This window comes from Pongo pygmaeus, chromosome 20 (genome assembly GCF_028885625.2).
Source record: "Pongo pygmaeus isolate AG05252 chromosome 20, NHGRI_mPonPyg2-v2.0_pri, whole genome shotgun sequence".
Lineage (NCBI taxonomy): Eukaryota > Metazoa > Chordata > Mammalia > Primates > Hominidae > Pongo > Pongo pygmaeus.
This window is the reverse complement of record NC_072393.2, coordinates 14654528-14673171: the sequence shown is the minus strand read 5'-3', so window position 1 is coordinate 14673171 and position 18644 is coordinate 14654528. Positions and strand designations below refer to the sequence as shown.

The following is an 18644-nucleotide window of genomic DNA, read 5'->3' as shown; positions in this document are numbered from 1 at the left end:
CAGGGCGGTGGAGGTTGCAGTGAGCTGAGATCATGCCACAGCACTCCAGCCTGGGTAATAGAGCAAGACCCTGTCTCAGAAAAAAAAAAGGCCAGCGATTGACTCACGCCTGTAATCCCGACACTTTGGGAGGCTGAGGCAGGCGGGTCATGAGGTCAGGAGTTCAAGACCAGCCTGGCCCACATAGTGAAACCCCATCTCTACGGAAAATACAAACATTAGTTGGGCATGGTGGTGCTCACCTGTAATCCCAGCTACCTGGGAGGCTGAGACGGGAGAATAACTCGAATCTGGGAGGCAGAGGTTGCAGTGAGCTGAGATCATGCCATTGCACTCCAGCCTGGGCAATAGAGTGAGACTCCATCTCAAAAAAAAAAAAAAAAAAAAAAAAAAGGCCAGGCGCGGTGGCTGACGCCTGTTATCCCAGCACTTTGGGAGGCCAAGGCAGGTGGATCACAAGGTCAGGAGTTCAAGACCAGCCTGGCCAAGGTGGTGAAACCCCATCTCTACTAAAAATACAAAAATTTCTGGGCGTTGTGGCAGGCGCCTGTAATCCCAGCTACTTGGGTGGCTGAGGCAGAGAATTGTTTGAACCCGGGAGGCAGAGGTTGCAGTGAGCCGAGATAGTGCCATGCACTCCGGCCTGGGTGACAGAGCAAGACTCCGTTTCAAATAAAAAACAAAAATCGTGCCACTGCATTCCAGCCTGGGCAACAGAGTGAGACCAAACAAACAAAAAAACAAACCACCTCCCACTGTCAAAAAAAAAAAACAAAAACAAATAGTCTCACCTTACTTCCAACCACATGGACCTTGCACTGGCTGTTATCTGTTCTGGAATGCTCTTCTATCACATCTCTCCAAGGCTGGCCCCTTTTGCTCATTTAGTTATCTGTTTAAATGTAACATCTTCTGAGCAATCTTCCTAGACCACACCGACGTCATTTCTGGCCCTTGGCCCTGTTTGATTATTTTACATGTTACTCCTCCCTGAAATTGCACAGAGCCTGTGCTACTTCCCTCTTTGTGAAAAGAATGAGTGGGCGCAGTATGAGGTATTAGGTGAAAGGTATCCCAGACTGCAAAGGCTGGAGGGGATAGCCATCTCACTTCAGAGGAAGCAGTCAGTGGAGGCTTCCCTGAAGGGCAGGTACTAGAGTAAACTTGGGAAAGACAAGCTAGAAAATTGCAAGGTGGGCCGGGTGCAGTGGCTCACGCCTGTAATCCCAGCACTTTGGAAGGCCGAGGCGGGTGGATCACGAGACCAGGAGATTGAGACCGTCCTGGCTAACACGGTGAAACCCCGTCTCTAATAAAAATAAAAAAAATAAAAAAAAAGGCCGGGCACGGTGGCTCACGCCTGTAACCCCAGCACTTTGGAAGGCCGAGACGGGAGGATCACAATGTCAGGAGTTGCAGAGCAGCCTGGCCAATGTGGTGAAACCCCGTCTCTACTAAAAATATAAAAATTAGTCGGGTGTGGTGGTGGCCGCCTGTAGTCCCAGCTACTCGGGAGGCTGAGGCAGGAGAATCGCTTGAACCTGGGAGGTGGAGGTTGCAGTGAGCCGAGATTGTGCCACTGCACTCCAGCCTGGGCAACAGAGCAAGACTGTCTCAAAAAAAAAAAAAAAAAAAAGGACTAAGCATAGTGCCTCAGGCCTGTAGTCCCAGTACTTTGGGAGGCAGAGGTGGGAGGATTGCAGAGGACAGAAGTTCTAGACCAGCCTGGGCAGCATAGGGAGAATATCATTTCTAGTTATTATTATTGTTTTTTATTTTATTGAGACGGAGTCTCGCTCTGTCCCCCAGGCTGGAGTGAAGTGGCACAATCTTGGCTCACTGCAAGCTCTGCCTCCTGGGTTCATGCCATTCTCCTGCCTCAGCCTCCCGAGTAGCTGGGACTACAGGCGCTCGCCACCACGCCCAGCTAATTTTTTGTATTTTTAGTAGAGGTGGGGTTTCACCGTGTTAGCCAGGATGGTCTCGATCTTCTGATCTCATGATCCGCCCGTCTCGGCCTCCCAAAGTGCCAGGGTTACAGGCGTGAGCCACCGTGCCCGGCCCAGTTATTATTATTATTGAGACGAAATCTTGCTCTGTCACCCAGGCTGAAGTGCAATGGCATGATCTCGGCTCACTGCAACCTCTGCCTCCCAGGTTTAAACAATTCTCCTGTCTCACCCTCCCAAGTAGTTGGGATTACAGGCGTGTGCCACCACGCCCGGCTAATTTTTTGTGTTTTTAGTAGAGACGGGGTTTTACCATGTTGGCCAGGCTGGTCTCGAGCTCCTGACCTCAAGTGATCCACCCGCCTCAGCTTCCCAAAGTGCTGGGATTACAGGCAGGAGCCACTGGGCCCAGCCTCTAGTTATTTTTTAATAATGATACTAAAGAGAAAGAAAGAAACAAAATGATGCAGTCTGATACCATTTGTATCAAACACACACACACACACACACACACACAAATATATATATAGTGAAAAAATGTATAAAGTAAAGGAGGCTGGGCGGGGTGGCTCATGCCTATAATCTTAGCACTTTGGGGAGGCAGCGGGAAGATTGCTTGAGCTCAGGAGTTTCCAGCCTGGACAACATGGCAAAATCCCATTTCTTCTAAAAAAATACAAAAATTAGTGGGCCCAGGAGGTGGAGGTTACAGTGAGCTGAGATCTCACCTGGCACTATGGCCCGAGTGACAGACAGATTGTTTATTTTTTTATTTTTATTTATATTAGGTTATCTTATTTTTTGAGATGGAGTCTCACTCTGTCGCCCAGGCTGGGGTGCAGTGGCGCAGTCTCGGCTCACTGCAAGCTCCGCCTCCCGGGTTCACGCCATTCTCCTGCCTCAGCCTCCCGAGTAGCTGGGACTACAGGCGCCCGCCACCACGCCCAGCCAATTTTTTTGTATTTTTTAGTAGAGATGGGGTTTCACCGTGTTAGCCAGGATGGTCTCGATCTCCTGACCTCGTGATCCGCCCATCTGGGCCTCCCAAAAGTGCTGGGATTACAGGCATGAGCCACTGCGCCCGGCCTATATTATTTATTTATTTATTGAGCAGAGTCTCGCTCTGTCGCCCAGGCTGGAGTGCAGTGGTGTGATCTCAGCTCACTGCAGCCTCCACCTCCCGGGTTCACAAGATTATTCTGCCTCAGACAACTGAGTAGCTGGGATTACAGGTGCCTGCCACCATGCCCAGCTAATTTTTGTAGTTTTAGTAGAGACGGGGTTTCTCCATTTTGGCCAGGCTGGTCTTGAACTCTTGATCTCAGGTGACTCACCCGCCTCGGTTCCCAAAGTGCTGGGATTACAGGCGTGAGCCGCTGTGCCTGGCCCAGACCCTGTTTGAAAAAAAAGAAAAATTAGTTGGGCGTGGTGGCAGGTGCCTGTAGTCCCAGCTACTTGGGAGGCTGAGGCAGGAGAATCACTTGAACCCGGGAGGCGGAGGTTGTAGTCGCCGAGATCATGCCATTGCACTCCAGCCTGGGCAACAAGAGTGAAACTCCATTTCAAAAAAAAAAAAAGTAAATGGGAAAAGTAAAAAGGGAAATGAAAGGAAATGTATATGAAGTAGCTTTTTAGCTTTTTTTTTTCCTTTGGTAGAGAAGAGGTCTCACCACATTGCCCAAGCTAGTCTTGAACTTCCTGCCTCAGCCTTCCAAAATTCTGGGATTACATGTGTGAGCCACTGCACCCAGTACCTTTTCTATGTTTTGATATGTATAGATATCCAAATACCTACCATTGTAACATCACAAAGAAGATGAAGGTAAAAACAACAAAACAAATACTTAGCATTGTGTTGCAATTGCCTACGGTATTCAGACAGTTACCCGCTGTCCAGGTTGGTAGCCTAGGAGCGGTAGGCTTTATATAGCAGGGGTCCCCACCCCCACCCCTCCCTGGCCTCGTGGCCTGTCACGAACCAGGCCACACAGCAGGTGAGTGATGGGTGAGCATTACCTACCGCCTGAGCTCTGCCTCCGCTCAGATCAGCAACAGCATTAGATTCTCATAGCAACTCAACCCTATTGTGAACTGTGCATGTGAGGGATCTAGGTTGCCATTTCCTTATGAGAATCTAACTAATGCCTGATGATCTGAGGTGGAACAGTTTCATCCCAAAACCATCCACCCTCCTTACGTCCATGGAAAAATTGTCTTCCATCATACAGGTCCCTGGTGCCAAAAAGGTTGGGGACTGCTGGGCTACACCACACAGCCTACATGTGTAGTAGCCATACCATCTAGGTTTTTGTTTTGTTTTGTTTTTTGTTTTTTTTTGAGATGGAGTCTCACTCTGTTGCCCAGGCTGGAGTGCAATGGCAGGATCTCAGCTCACTGCAACCTCTGCCTCCTGGGTTCAAGTGATTCTCCTGTCTCAGCCTACTGAGAAGCTGGGATTACAGGCGCGCACCACCATGCCCGGCTAATTTTTGTATTTTTAGTACAGACAGGGTTTCACCATGTTGGCCAGGCTGCTCTCGAACTCCTGACGTCGTGACCCACTCGCCTTGGCCTCCCAAAGTGCTGGGAGTGAACCACCATGCCCGGACCCATCTAGGTTTATCTAAGTTCCCTTGTCTAGGTCAGTTTGCATTGCTATAAAGGAATACCTGAGTCTGGGTAATTTATAAAGAGGTTTATTTGGCTCACAGTTCTGCAGACTGTACCAGAAGCATGACACTAGCATTTGTTTCTGGGAGGGCCTCGGAAAGTTTCCAATCATAGTTGAAGGGGAAGGGGAGCAGGCATTCCATGGTGAGACAGGAAGGAAGCCAGATCGAGAGAGGACAGCAGTGCCGTGCTCTTTTAAACCATCAGCAATCCCATGAATAGAGGGAGAACTCACTTTACCATGGAAATGTCACTAAGCCATTCATGAGGGATCTGCCCTCGTGACCAAAAAGACCTCCCACTAGGTCCCACATCCAACACTGCGGATCACCTGTCTGCCTGCCTGCCTTCCTTCCTTCGTTTCCCCTTCCTTCCTTCCTTTCTTTTTCTTTCTTCTTTATTTTTGTTTTATTCTTTTTCTTTTTTCTTTTTTTTTTTTTGAGACGGAGTCTCGCTCTTTCACCTAGGCCGGACTGCAGAGGCGCTATCTCAGCTCACTGCAAGCTCCACCTCCCAGGTTCACGCCATTCTCCTGCCTCAGCCTCTAGAGTAGCTGAGACTACAGTTGTCTGCCACCGTGCCCGGCTAATTTTTTGTGTTTTTAGTAGAGACGGGGTTTCACCGTGTTAGCCAGGATGGTCTCGATCTCCTGACCTCGTGATCTGCCCACCTCGGCCTCCCAAAGTGCTGGGATTACAGACATGAGCCACCGCGCCTGGCCTGTTTCCTCTTTTTTTTTTTTTTTTTGAGACAGTCTCACTCTGTCTCCCAGGCTGGAGTGCAGTGGCACAAACATGACTCATTACAGCCCCAACCTCCTGGGCTCAAGAAGGATCACATTTCAACATGAGATTTGGAGGGGACAAATATCCAAACTGTATCAAACTCCATGATGTTCATACAATGACAAGATTGCCTAAGGAGACATTTCTCAACATGTCCGTGTCATTATGTGACCCCATGACTGTAATTCTTGTAAAGTTGGGTGCAGTAACTGTTCAGTACGACTGTTTTTCTTTAGGACATTGTTTCTGTACTGGGAGGAAAGAGTTGGAGTGAAGCACAAGTGACTTCAACTTTTTTATTTTTTTGAGTCAGAGTTTCGCTCTTGTTGCCCAGGCTGGAGTGCAATAGTGCGATCTCGGCTCACTGCAATCTCTGCCTCCCAGGTTCAAGCGATTCTCCTGCCTCAGCCTCCCGAATAGCTGGGATTACAGGCATATGCCACCACGGCTGGCTAATTTTGTATTTTTAGTAGAGACGAGGTTTCTCCATGTTGGTCAGGCTGGTCTCAAACTCCCAACCTCAGGTGATCTGCCCGCCTCAGCCTCCCAAAGTGCTGGCATTACAGGTGTGAGCCACCGCACCCGGCCGTGACTTTGACTTTAATTACAATGTGTTGTTCATTTATTTTAGAGACTGGGTCTCACTCTTTCACCCAGGCTGGAGTGCAGTGGTGCAATCATAGCTCACTGAAGCCTCAAACTCCTGGGCTCGAACAATCCTCCTGCCTCAGCCTCCCGAGTAGCTGGGAGTACAGGTATCAGCCACCATGCTTGGCTAATTTTTATTTTATTTTATTTTTTGTAGAGATGAGGTCTCACTATGTTGCCTAGGCTGGTTTTGAACTCCTGGCCTTAGGTGATCACTCTTGTTGCCCAGTCTGGAGTGCAATGGTGCAAATTCGGCTGCCTGCAACCTCCACCTCCCGGGTTCAAGCGATTCTCCTGCCTCAGCCTCCCGAGTAGCTGGGATTACAGGTATGTGCCACCACGCCCGGCTAATTTTGCATTTTTAGTACAGACGGGGTTTCTCCATGTTGTCAGGCTGGTCTCAAACTCCTGACCTCAAGTGAACCACCCTCCTTGGTCTCCCAAAGTGATGGGATTATAGGCAGGAGCCATGGTGCCCAGTTGATCCTTTCTTTACTTGGCACTTTCTTTTTCTTTTTTTTTTTTTTTTTTTGAGACGGAGTCTTGCTCTGTGGCCGAGGCCGGAGTGCAGTGGCGTGATCTCGGCTCACTGCAAGCTCTGCCTCCAGGGTTCACGCCATTCTCCTGCCTCAGCCTCCCGAGTAGCTGGGATTACAGGCGCCTGCCAACACGCCCGGCTAATTTTTCTATTTTTAGTAGAGACGGAGCTTCACCATGTTGGCCAGGCTGGTCTCAAACTCCTGACCTCAGGTAATCCAACCACCTCGGCCTCCCAAAGTGCTGGGATTACAGATGTCAGCCACCACGCTCGGCCTGCAAAACCCCACCTTTACAAACTTTTTTAAAATTAGCTGGGCATGATAGGTAACACAGTGACACCATAAAAAAAGAAAGAAGAAAGTGGAGGGTAAGAGGGAGGAAAGATGATAGGAAAATAAATCTGCCAGGATCTAATAAAGCTTAGTGACCATGCCACCATGCCACTCCTAGGTATTCAAAAGAAATAAAAATTTATCTTCCCCAAAATACTCTTACAGTACAAGCTCTATTAACAGTGGCCAAAGACCAGAAACAATCAATTGGCCAAGAATAGGTGGGTGAAACTATATTGGCTACATTATAGTATAGCCACACAATGAAATACCACTCAGCAATAAAAAATAACGAGCTGTTGATATCCCCACAACATGGACAACTCTCAAAAACACTTTGTTGCGGCCAGGCAGGGTGGCTCATGTAATCCCAGCACTTTGGGAGGATTTCTGCCCATCTCAATGGGCAGATCACGAGGCCAGGAGTTCGAGACCAGCCTGGCAAACACGGCGAAACCCCGTCTCTACTAAAAATATGAAAATTAGCCAGGTGTGTGGTGGCAGGCACCGGCAGTCCCAGCTACTCAGGAGGCTGAGGCAGGAGAATCGCTTGAACCCAAGAGGCGGAGGTTGTGGTGAGCAGAGATCGCGCCACTGCACTCCAGCCTGGGTGACAGAGCCAGAATCCGTCTCAAAAAAAAAAAAGCTTTGTTGAGCAAAAGTCAGACACAAAAGACAACCTATTGCATGCTTCTACTAATGTGAAATTCAAGGAGACAAAACTATCGTGGAGCGATAGAAATCCAAATACTGCAAAATGTTCTGTCCATTTGAGTCATTCCAAGCTCCCTATTCTTTTCAGAGCCTACACTGTGGAGGACCCCCAGGCCGCAGATTGATAGCAACTGGGACAGTTCCGGTTTCAGCGCCCACCGCAGAAGCCACTCTTCGAAAGGGTGGGGCACACGCCAAAGGCCAAAGGTCTTCAGTTATCAGTACCAAACATGGCGGCTCCCACCGAGCACCACACCCAGATCACGAGACCACGCGCTGTCGGAGCCAGTCTGTCGGCTCACTGGGGCGCGCCTACTTTTAGATTGACCAATACACGCGAGGCGTAAGGCACGCCCTCTTTCTTCCCGTCTCCGCCAATAATCTCCCGGTCCCTTTCACAGGACCCAATCACCGCTTCGGCCTCTCTTGAATGAAAAGGCAACGGCCCAGTGAGCAGAGCAGCAGCCCGACGCAAGAGGCAGGAAGCGCGGCAGCTCGTGTCTGAGCGCCCGGCGGAAAACCGAAGTCAGAAGGCTGTCTTAGCAGCACGCGGAGACGAACGGGGTGCCAGGTGAGCGGCGGATCCCGGGCGCGGGGCCGCGGTGTGGGGACGTCTGAACTGAGAGCGAGAGGACGAGGGGAGACGTTGGGATCTAAGGGGAGGAGGAGAAAGGGTCGCGAGACGTGGGGGGGCGGGGCGGTTGGTGTGTCAGAGCGCTGTGTGTTGGCCGTTGGGCACCGGGGCGCATGCGCTAGGGGTGGGCCAGCCGTTGGCGCGCGATGCTCGGGGCTCGGGGCCCGCTTCTGGGAGGGGCTGTCATGGCCTACGGCGCTCCGAGCCCCACTTGGAGTCTGTCAGTTCGTCCGAATAGGCCCCGCGGCGGCCTGGGGCCATTTGGAGAGGGACGAGGGGGTGACGCCGGGGTCTGGGGCCTGGGTGGGAGAAGTTGGAGCTTCCAGTTGTCAGGGGTTTCTTTGGGTCCCAGGGACTTGACCTCTTTCCCAGTCTACCTTCTTTTTGGTCTACTTTTTACGGGATTCGGGATTCTGAGATTTAGAGCAAATAAGACTTTATTTTGGAAGGCCAGGCGCGGTGGCTCTTGTAATCTCAGTACTTTGGGAGAGACCAAGGAGGGCGGATCACTTGAGGTCAGGAGTTCGAGACCAGCCTGGCCAACATGGTGAAACCTCGTCTCTACTCAAAATACAAAAAAAATCAGCCTAGCGTGGTGGCGAGCGCCTGTGGTCCCAGCTACTCAGGAGGCTGAGGCACGAGAATCGCTTGAACCCAGGAGGTGGAGGTTACAGTGAGCCGACATCGCGACACTGCACTCCAGCCTGGGTGACAGAGCGAGATTCTGCCTCAAAAAAAAAAAAATAAAATAAAAATAAAAAAATAAAAAAGACTTTCTTATGGAAATAGGAGTCCCCAGGTGGGAATAAACTCCGGGGTGGAAAGCCTGCCTGGGGACACTTGAGGGTAACTGGGTACACGTGGCGTGTCTGGGTTGTGAGTTCCCCGCTGTCACCTTTCAAGTTCATGCGCTCCTGGCGCCTCAGCGGTCATGGCCACCCACTTTGGGCGGGGAAAACCCCGCCGGATCCTTTCCTGATCTAATCAGTTTTGAGCTTTAGATCCTGTCCAGCCCGGTTTCTCGAAAATTTTATCTTAGCAGATTCGGTTTACCCCAATTTCTTTCTTTTTTTTTTTTTTTTTTTTTGAGACAGAGCCTTGCTCTGTCGCCCAGGCTGGAGTGCAGTGACACTATCTGGGCTCACTGCAGCCTCCGTCTTCCGGGTTCAAGCAAGCACATCTGGCTAATTTTTGTATTTGTAGTAGAGACGGGGTTTCACCATGTTGCCCCAGGCTTGTCTCTAATTCCTGACCTCAAGTGATCCGCCCGCTTCGCCTCCCAAAGTGCTGGAATTACAGGTATGAGCCACCACGCTGGGCCCCAATTTCTTTTTTTAAATTTATTTTTCTTGAGAAAGGGTCTCCCTCTGTCACCCAGGCTGGAATACCATGGCGCCATCACTGGCAGCCTCGACCTCCTGGCTCAAGCGATCCTCCCGGCACAGCCTCCCAAGTAGTTGGGACTACAGGCCCATGCCACCACACCGGGCTATTTTTTTTTTTTTTTTTTTTTTTAATTTCTACTTATTTATTTTTTAGCCTCTGCTACATAGAAGGTGCCCCTTGGGCTATGTGGTTGTTTTTTTTTTTTTTATACTTTAAAGTTTTAGGGTACATGTGCACAACGTGCAGGTTTGTTACATACGAATACATGTGCCATGTTGGTGTGCTGCACCCATTAATTTGTCATTTGCATTAGGTATATCTCCTAATGCTATCCCTCCCCCCTCCCCCCACCCACCCGGCTACTTTTTAGAAAATTGTTTTTGTATAGACGCGGTCTCGACTTATTGTTCAGGTTGGTCTCGAACTCCTGGGCTCAAGCCATCCTCCCACACTGGTTTCTCAAAGTGCTGGGATTAACAGAAGTGAGGCACTATGCCCGGCCTGCCCCAAATTTATTTCCCCACCAACAAAACAACTTTGCTTTATTTCCTTAAAATACACCATCTCTTGGCCACCTAGATTTGGAGTCCAGAATAGACTGTGGCTCTTCTCTACCCACGGATTGGTCAGTGGATGTTCCTGTCTTGTGGCATGTCCCACCCTTTCTTTCCTTACCTCATGCCCCTACCCTGGTTACTTCTCTTTCATTTGGTGACTGGTTTTCCCTGCTACTGGTCTTAACCTCCCCCTTCATCAGAGGAGTAAATTGCAGTACTCTTGGGCGGATCCTGATTGAGTGGCTCAGCTCCAATCTAATTAGCAATTCCTTATTGCTTAACAAGTACACAGGCCCAGGCCGGGCATGGTGGGTGGCTCATTCCTGTAATCCCAGCATTTTGGGAGGCAGAGGCAGGAGGTTTGCTTGAGTCCAGGAGTTCACAACCAGCCTGGGAAACATGGTGAAACCCTGTCTCTACTAAAACAAAAATTAGCCAGGCGTGGTGGAATGCACCTGTAGTCCCACCTACACAGGAAGCTGAGGTGGGAGACTCAGTGGGCCTGGGAGGTTGAGGCTCCAGTGAGCTATGATTGCACCACTGCACTCCAGCCTGAGTGACAGAGCAAGACCCTGTCTCAAAAAAAAAAAAACAAAAAAACACATGCCCTGTGTGGCTGACCAGCTCTTCTAGCTTTGTCTTCTGCCCTGACGCCAGCCAGCTAGTCCTACTCTCCATACCCCAAAAGGCTCTGGTGCTTTTTGGACTGACCTTTCTTGGCTCCTGTTTTCCCTGCTGCCTGGGAAGTGACCCCTTCAGATTGCCTGTTTGAAGGGTCAGATAAAGAGACATGTTCAACTCTGTCTGAACGCCTTTATTCTAGTTCCATTTATTCAGCCATTGCTATGGAGTGCTTATTAGCTGTTCTCACAGGGCAGGGCTGACTGGAAGTGGTGCTGTTTTAGTTGGGGCTGTAAAGAAATGCCTTTCTGGAGCAAAGGAGGCCCAAAAGAAGTGGGGGATTTGTGACCCTTCCAGGCAGCAGGAACAGCAAGTGCAAAGGTGCTGAGGTGTGTTTGAGACACGGCAGCAAGGCTGGCGAGTGAGGGGCAATGGGGGAGATGAGGTATGAGTATAGAGGAGTCGGGTTAGGAGGGGCCTGCTAGGCTGGCTTTGTGAGGACTCGAGTTTTTTTCTAAGCGCAGTAGGAACCCATTAAAAGTTTTGAGCAGAATAGTGATGTACTCTTAGGGTTTTTTTTTTTTTTTTTTTTTGAGACAGAGAACTTGCTCTGTCACCCAGGCCAGAGGGCCGTGGTGTGATCTTGATTCTCTGCAACCTCTGCCTTCTAGGTTCAAGTGATTCTTCTGCCTCCGAGTAGCTGGGATTACAGGTGTGAGCCACCACACCCGGCATATTTTTGGTATTTTTAGTAGAGACGGGGTTTCACCGTGTTGGTCAGGCTGGTCCTGGACTCCTGACCTCAGGTGGTCTGCCCGCCCTGGCCTCCCAAAGTGCTGCGATTACAGGCGTGGGCCACCGCGCCTGGCCGTGACTTAGTTTGATAGGGTCTTTCTGGCTGCTCTGGGGAGAGGCTGGGGGATGGCAACAGGGAAACCAGGGAGGAGGCAATTGGCTTAATTCAGGCAAGAGATGATGGCACCTACGTGTCCAGCTGACAGTGGTTAAGCAAAATGTAGTATGTTGGTGAGACGGAACATTAGGTGACCATGGAAAGAAATGAGGCCGGGTGTGGTGGCTCACACCTGTAATCCCAGCACTTTGGAAGGCCGAGGTGCATGGATCACCTGAGCCCAGAAGTTGGAGATCAGCTTGGGCAACATGGTGAAACCCCATCTCTGTTACAAATACAAAAATTAGTGGTGGTGGGTGCATGTAGCTACTGCTACTAGGGAGGCTGAGGTGGGAAGATCGCTTGATTGAGCCCGGGAGGCAGAGGTTGAAGTGAGCTTTGATTGGGCCACTGCACTCCATCCTGGGCAACAGAGCAAGACCTTGTCTCAAAGAGGGGAAGAAAAAAGGAAGGAAGTACTGATGATGTGCTAGAGCACATTGTGCTGAGTGAAAGAAGCCAGACACAAAATGTCACAAATTGTGAGATTTCATTTATGTGAAATGTCCACAACAACAGGCAAATCCATAGAAACAGAAGGCAGATTAGTGGTTGCCCGGGGCTGGGGTGGGGTGTTTAGGGTATGGATAGGTAAAGGGTACAGGAGCTTTTATTTCAAGGTGATGAAGTATTCTAAAATTGCACATGTGGTAGTGGTTGCACATGTCTGTGACTACACTAAAAACCACTGAATTATCTGCCTTAAGTGGTGAGTTGTATAGCATGTAAATATCTCTGAAGCTTTTTTTTTTTTTTTTTTAAGGCTGGAGTGAAGTGGCGTGATTTCGGCTCATCACAACCTTCACCTCCTGGGTTTAAGCAATTTTTCTGCCTCAGCTTCCCGAGTAGCTGGGATTATAGGCGCCTGCCACCATGCCTGGCTAAATTTTTGTATTTTTAGTTGAGATGGGGTTTCACCATGTTGGTCAGCCTGGTCTCGAACTCTTGACTTCAGGTGACCCACCCGCCTTGGTCTCTCAAAAGTGCTGGGATTACAGGCGTGAGCCACCGCGCCCGGCCTGTAAAGCTGTTCTAGTTAATAATAAGGCCAGGCGCGGTGGCTCACGCCTGTAATCCCAGCACTTTAGGAGGCTGAGGTGGGTAGATCATGAGGTCAGGAGTTTGAGACCAGCCTGACCAACATGGTGAAACCCTGTCTCTACTAAAACTACAAAAATTAGCTGGGCGTGGTGGCAAGCACCTGTATTCCCAGCTACTCAGAAGGCAGCTGAATCTCCAGGCAGGAGAATCTTGAACCCTGGAGGTGGAGGTTGCAGTGAGCCGAGGTTGCGCCACTGCACTGCAGCCTGGGTGACAGAGCAAGACTCCATCTCAATGATAGTAATAATAATAATAATAAAACAGGTGATAGCAGCTTGGGGCCAGCATGGTAGCATAGGTGAGAACTGGCCAGAGGGCCTTGGTGGGATTCACTGCCTCATGGACAGGGAGGTTGAGAGAGAGAAAACAGCCATTGAGAGAATGGAATTAATGTTTCTCAGCCGGGAATGAGTGACAGCGAGGCCAGAAGTGGCCTAGGGTCCTCAGCATCCAGCCTCAGGAAGAATTGTAGCAGCCGTCACCCTCTGCTCCACCCCCCAGTGGAGTCTGGGGTAGGGGAGGAGGATGAAAGACAATTGTCCTCATGTTTGGGTCCCTTGCACCCAGCAGGCACTTGGTATGCATTAGATTAATAAAGCAAAGAGGTAGGCAGACTTTGTATTAATTCCATTTTCCATCTTCTCAGCTTTATTTTTATTGGCCCAGGCCCAATAGGAGGCCTTTCATGAGAGCACTTAATTATTCCCCTGTGCAGACCACAGAGAGTGGGAGAAGCTGGGGCTGGGCAGATACTGCTTGCTCTCTCGCAAACTCAGTTCCCGCCAGCATCCTGGCAGCCCTACCCCTGGGGTCTTTGGGCTCCTGCCCCATGCAAACCCAGTGGGTTCCTTGGGGAGTGATAGGGAGGGGGCTTCTCTGGGCTGAGTAGTCTGAGGAGGTTCACTGGAGTTGAGGCTTGCATGTGGAGAAGGAGGCATTTGTGCAGAGACCTGGGGGCAGAGCATTCCTGGCGGTGACAGCCAGGTTCAAAGGCTTGGGGCAGGGGCTCCAGGGGTCTGAGCAGCTGAACAAGGCTGGGGGTGGTGTGGGATGAGGTGAGCAGGGGTCAAACCAAGGGGATTGCCTGGCCTGTGGTGAGAGTTGGGATTTTAACTCTGTGAGCCATGGGAAGCCCTTGGAGGTGGAGGGTGTTCTGTCTGTGGGTGTGGCTAGCGGGGCATGGGGGAGAGATGGGGTAGCTTGGGGGTGGGGAGGTGGAGACAGGGCGAAGCTGCGAGGTGCAGCCCAGGTAGAGCTGACGGGCTCGCTCATGGAAGGAGGCGGCAGAGAATGCCGTTTGAATGAAGCTTCATCATCCTTCTGTGGCCACTCGCGGGACCCTGCCTCTCTCTCTTCTCAGCATCATGGCAGAACAGGATGTGGAAAACGATCTTTTGGATTACGATGAAGAGGAAGAGCCCCAGGCTCCTCAAGAGAGCACACCGGCTCCCCCTAAGAAAGACATCAAGGGATCCTACGTTTCCATCCACAGCTCTGGCTTCCGGGACTTTCTGCTGAAGCCGGAGCTCTTGCGGGCCATCGTGGACTGTGGCTTTGAGCATCCGTCTGAGGGTACGCCTTCTGGGTGTTATCCTCTTGCCCAGGTCCTCACCAAGACAAGACCAGCCCTGCCCGCCCAGAGCGGTGCTGCCTCCAGTGTGTCGTGGGTGAGGGAGGGGCCCGCCCGCCCCGTGGATCAGTTGTGCCCAGCAGGGCGTGTGGCTGCCCTCGGCAGCGGGGCGTTCTGCTTTGACCAGGCGGATACCCCAGCCCTGCAGGTGTCTATGGCCTTGTCCGGACTCGGCCTCTTCTGATTGCCCTCGCTGTGGGCCCCCGGTCAGCTGGTGAGGATCCTGCACGGGGGTGCATCCAGGTTCTCGTCCCTCACGCTCTGCTTCTCCTGCAGTCCAGCATGAGTGCATTCCCCAGGCCATCCTGGGCATGGACGTCCTGTGCCAGGCCAAGTCCGGGATGGGCAAGACAGCGGTCTTCGTGCTGGCCACCCTACAGCAGATTGAGCCTGTCAACGGACAGGTGGGTGGGCTCCTCCCTTCCTGGCCCCACCCTGCCTGTGGCGGCGGAAGTAGAGTAGGCTGGATGGGGTGGCTCACACCTGTTAGCCCAGTGCTTTGGGAAGCTGAGGCTGGAGGATCGCTTGAGCCCAGGAAGTTGAGGCTGCAGTGTGCTATGATCACAGCACTGCACTCCAGCCTGGGTGACAGAGGTAGACTCTATCTCAAAAAATAGAGTAATTAGTTATAACAAAAATTAGAAATTGCCAATAAGCCAAAATAACTGGAAAGTGCCCACAGTTTGCCCCTTGCCGCAGAGGCATCGTTGCTGTTTTGCCATGCCACTTACCTAGAGAGTGTCCATCTGAAGGTTGGGTTGCCCCGAATATAGCTGTCACCACTGTCCTTGCTGTTAGGCCCTGGCTGTCTTCTCCCGTTGTCTTGTGTGCCACTATCTTGGGGAGACACTTCAGTGAATTCTGGTGTCTTGCTCCTGAGTCAGGCCGGGTGCACATCTTTGGGCTTCATATTGGCGCCCGTGCCCTCGTTATCTCAGAGCCCATCCTGAAGGATGAAGGTGTTGTGGAGATCCAGTGTCTGATGGCACGGGTGGGAGACCGGGGTCGCCCGAGTGCCGAGATTCAGGAAATCCTTAGAGAGCCAGGTCCCATGTCACCCGGGTAGGCCAGGTCTAACCATTACATTATGCGGGCCATTTTCTGTTCCATTTTCTGTTTCTCATTGCAGGTCCTGGTGTTGGGAGACAGGTTTCAATAGCTGTGGGAGGGTGTAGGGAGTGAGGGGTGGGGAAGGGCCGTGAGAAGTGGGAGGCATTTGGACCGGGCCTTCAAATGGCCTGTGATGTTGGGTGCAGTGTCGGGGGCACTGGGTTGGGTGGACTCTGGTGGGGAAGGGGTTTAGGACACTGCCTAAGGCCCTCTTATGCCACTTCCCAGGTGACAGTCCTGGTCATGTGCCACACGAGGGAGCTGGCCTTCCAGATCAGCAAGGAATATGAGCGCTTCTCCAAGTACATGCCCAGCGTCAAGGTGAGCCCCTCGGGCCGGACTGGACCAGGCGCCACTTGGTTTCTACAGCTTTGTTAGCCTCAGCTCTGGCCCAGCCAGCATTTACCAAGCTTGGCAGGGGCAGCTGCCTTTGAGGTTTGCAGTGGTTTTTGCTCCTTAAAAGCCTGATGAATTATGCATGGCTCCCAGGGGCCTGCGCAGGTCCCAGCCTGGGGCTGCCTTTGAGTGGAGCCCCGGGAGGCTCTCAGGCCTGCCTTGGTCCCCTGAGGCCTCCTGTTCGCAGGTGCTGGGCCGTGCAGGTCGGGGCCTTGGGCCGTGTATCAGCATGGAGCAGCTTCCTCCTCATCCCCATAGGTGTCTGTGTTCTTTGGTGGTCTCTCCATCAAGAAGGATGAAGAAGTGTTGAAGAAGAACTGTCCCCATGTCGTGGTGGGGACCCCAGGCCGCATCCTGGCGCTTGTGCGGAATAGGAGCTTCAGCCTAAAGAATGTGAAGCACTTTGTGCTGGACGAGTGTGACAAGATGCTGGAGCAGCTGGGTGAGTCCTCTGCCCTTGCAGCCCCAGCTGGAGAGTCAGCGACTAGGCGGGCCCCATAGCAGGCGGAAGGCTCTTGAGTGGGTCACACGGGCGGCTGGCAGGCGGGGCTCCTGTGGTGATCTTAGGGAAAGCTCTACTGCTGGCAGAGGGACGTGCTATTTCTGAGCCCGAGCCGAATGGGACCACGGGGCCCAAGCAAGCCCCCGTCCCTCCTGGACGTAAAGGCATGCACACGTACCTCTGGGAGTATGAGGCTTCTGCAACCTGTTGGGTTGGTTCCAGGCCCCGCCTGCCCTCAGTGAGCCCCGACAGGGCCGGTGGGAGATGGGCTTGTGTCCTGGGAGGCAGCTGCAGCTCTCACCCCAGCGGCTGTCTCTGCCTCAGGCTCCCCTCCCTGAAGCGTGGCTCGAGGCGCACGGGCACGGCTGCTCCGCGCCAGCGCGTAAGTGGATTGCAGCTCCTCCCGCGCCTGCGCTCGCTGGCCACCCCCCAGCCCCTCAGGCACCAGGACTGGCCAGTCCCGCGGCTCACTCTGCCCTCGTCACGGTGCCACTGGTTCCCTGGCACAGGTTGGGAGGGGTCTGGGTCTGGTCTGGGGTGGGGGTCCTGCATGGCAGACGCTCATGCCCACCCATGTCTTGCCCTCCCCACCCAGACATGCGGCGGGATGTGCAGGAGATCTTCCGCCTGACACCACATGAGAAGCAGTGCATGATGTTCAGCGCCACCCTGAGCAAGGACATCCGGCCTGTGTGCAGGAAGTTCATGCAGGATGTGAGTAGGGCGAGAGTGGCAGCTTCGGCCTTCCCCAGGGGCCTGGAGCCTGGGGCCCCAGGACACCCGCACGGCCCACATGGCACGGAGGATGCTGGGATGCTGGGAGCCGGCGGAGCCTCCTTTCCTCCCCTCGGTCTTGTCAAACTGGGAGTCAAGCTTGGTCCACACCTGAGCCGGGCCAGAGCTTACATCCAGCTTTTGAGCGATGTTTACTGAGGTCTGGTGCAGCAGGTCCTCTGGGAAGTGTCGCACAAAGGAGTCGCCCACTGGAAGGTTCTGGGCAGGCGAGATGCCCAGAGGTGATCCCTGCCTGCCCATCCCACCTCCCTTCCCACACAGCCCATGGAGGTGTTTGTGGACGACGAGACCAAGCTCACGCTGCACGGCCTGCAGCAGTACTACGTCAAACTCAAAGACAGTGAGAAGAACCGCAAGCTCTTTGATCTCCTGGATGTGCTGGAGTTTAACCAGGTGACACTTCCATCAGCCTGTCCTGGGGCTCTGGACCTTCGGGAGGTTACTGGGTCGCAGGGACTGTGTGGCCCTGACTGCCACTCCTTCCCTCAGGTGATAATCTTCGTCAAGTCAGTGCAGCGCTGCATGGCCCTGGCCCAGCTCCTCGTGGAGCAGAACTTCCCGGCCATCGCCATCCACCGGGGCATGGCCCAGGAGGAGCGGTGAGTGCAAGCCGCCCGCCAAGGCTGCAGGGAGCACCACCAGGAGCCCAGTGTCTGACGGCCTCCACTTGTTTCTCCTGCACCCCAGCCTGTCACGCTATCAGCAGTTCAAGGATTTCCAGCGGCGGATCCTGGTGGCCACCAATCTGTTTGGCCGGGGGATGGACATCGAGCGAGTCAACATTGTCTTTAACTACGACATGCCTGAGGACTCGGACACCTACCTGCACCGGGTGAGCAGCCTCACGGGCATGTTGCTTTCCCCTGGTGGTGGGGTGGGGCCCCAGCCCTACTTTTCCTCAAGTCCTGAGGTAGTATCTGTGGCCTGACCCTGATCCTGTCTGCCTGCAGGTGGCCCGGGCGGGTCGCTTTGGCACCAAAGGCCTAGCCATCACTTTTGTGTCTGACGAGAATGATGCCAAAATCCTCAATGACGTCCAGGACCGGTTTGAAGTTAATGTGGCAGAACTTCCAGAGGAAATCGACATCTCCACATACAGTAAGTGCCTTGGGCAGGGCAGGGGTCTGGGGCAGAGGGTTCCTCCCTCGGCCCTTCGGTTCACTGCATCCCATGTCTTACAGTTGAGCAGAGCCGGTAACCACCACATGCCAGAGCCGCCCACCCGGAGCCTCCCGCATGCAGCTTCACCTCCCCTTTCCAGGAGCCACTGTTGAGAAGCTAGAGATTGTATGAGAATAAACTTGTTATTATGGAAGCCTGAC

General features: G+C 52.6%; 1 protein-coding gene across 2 annotated transcripts; it reads left to right on the top strand.

The window, feature by feature from the left end:
* The first annotated feature begins 8058 nt into the window (after window positions 1-8058).
* Window positions 8059-18637, top strand: DDX39A (DExD-box helicase 39A). 2 transcript variants are annotated; one of them, XM_054461750.2, is made up of 11 exons: window positions 8059-8209; window positions 14250-14461; window positions 14796-14923; window positions 15858-15950; window positions 16284-16467; window positions 17123-17241; window positions 17584-17715; window positions 17812-17921; window positions 18010-18154; window positions 18273-18420; window positions 18504-18637. In XM_054461750.2, exons 2-11 carry the CDS (start codon window positions 14254-14256, stop codon window positions 18518-18520), a joined length of 1284 nt encoding a protein of 427 aa, XP_054317725.1. In that variant the 5' UTR covers window positions 8059-8209; window positions 14250-14253; the 3' UTR covers window positions 18521-18637. The 2 variants fall into 2 exon arrangements, with proteins under 2 accessions (XP_054317725.1, XP_063514798.1); XM_063658728.1 differs by having other exon boundaries at window positions 18273-18637.
* The last annotated feature ends 7 nt before the right edge of the window (window positions 18638-18644 follow it).

Bases quoted from the DNA above. Each gene is read 5' to 3' on its own strand.
- DDX39A (XM_063658728.1), top strand. From the start codon at position 14,254: ATGGCAGAACAGGATGTGGAAAACGATCTTTTGGATTACGATGAAGAG. The intron at 14,924-15,857 runs GTGGGTGGGCTC...GCCACTTCCCAG, and splicing joins TTGAGCCTGTCAACGGACAG to GTGACAGTCCTGGTCATGTG. The intron at 18,155-18,272 runs GTGAGCAGCCTC...GTCTGCCTGCAG, and splicing joins CGGACACCTACCTGCACCGG to GTGGCCCGGGCGGGTCGCTT.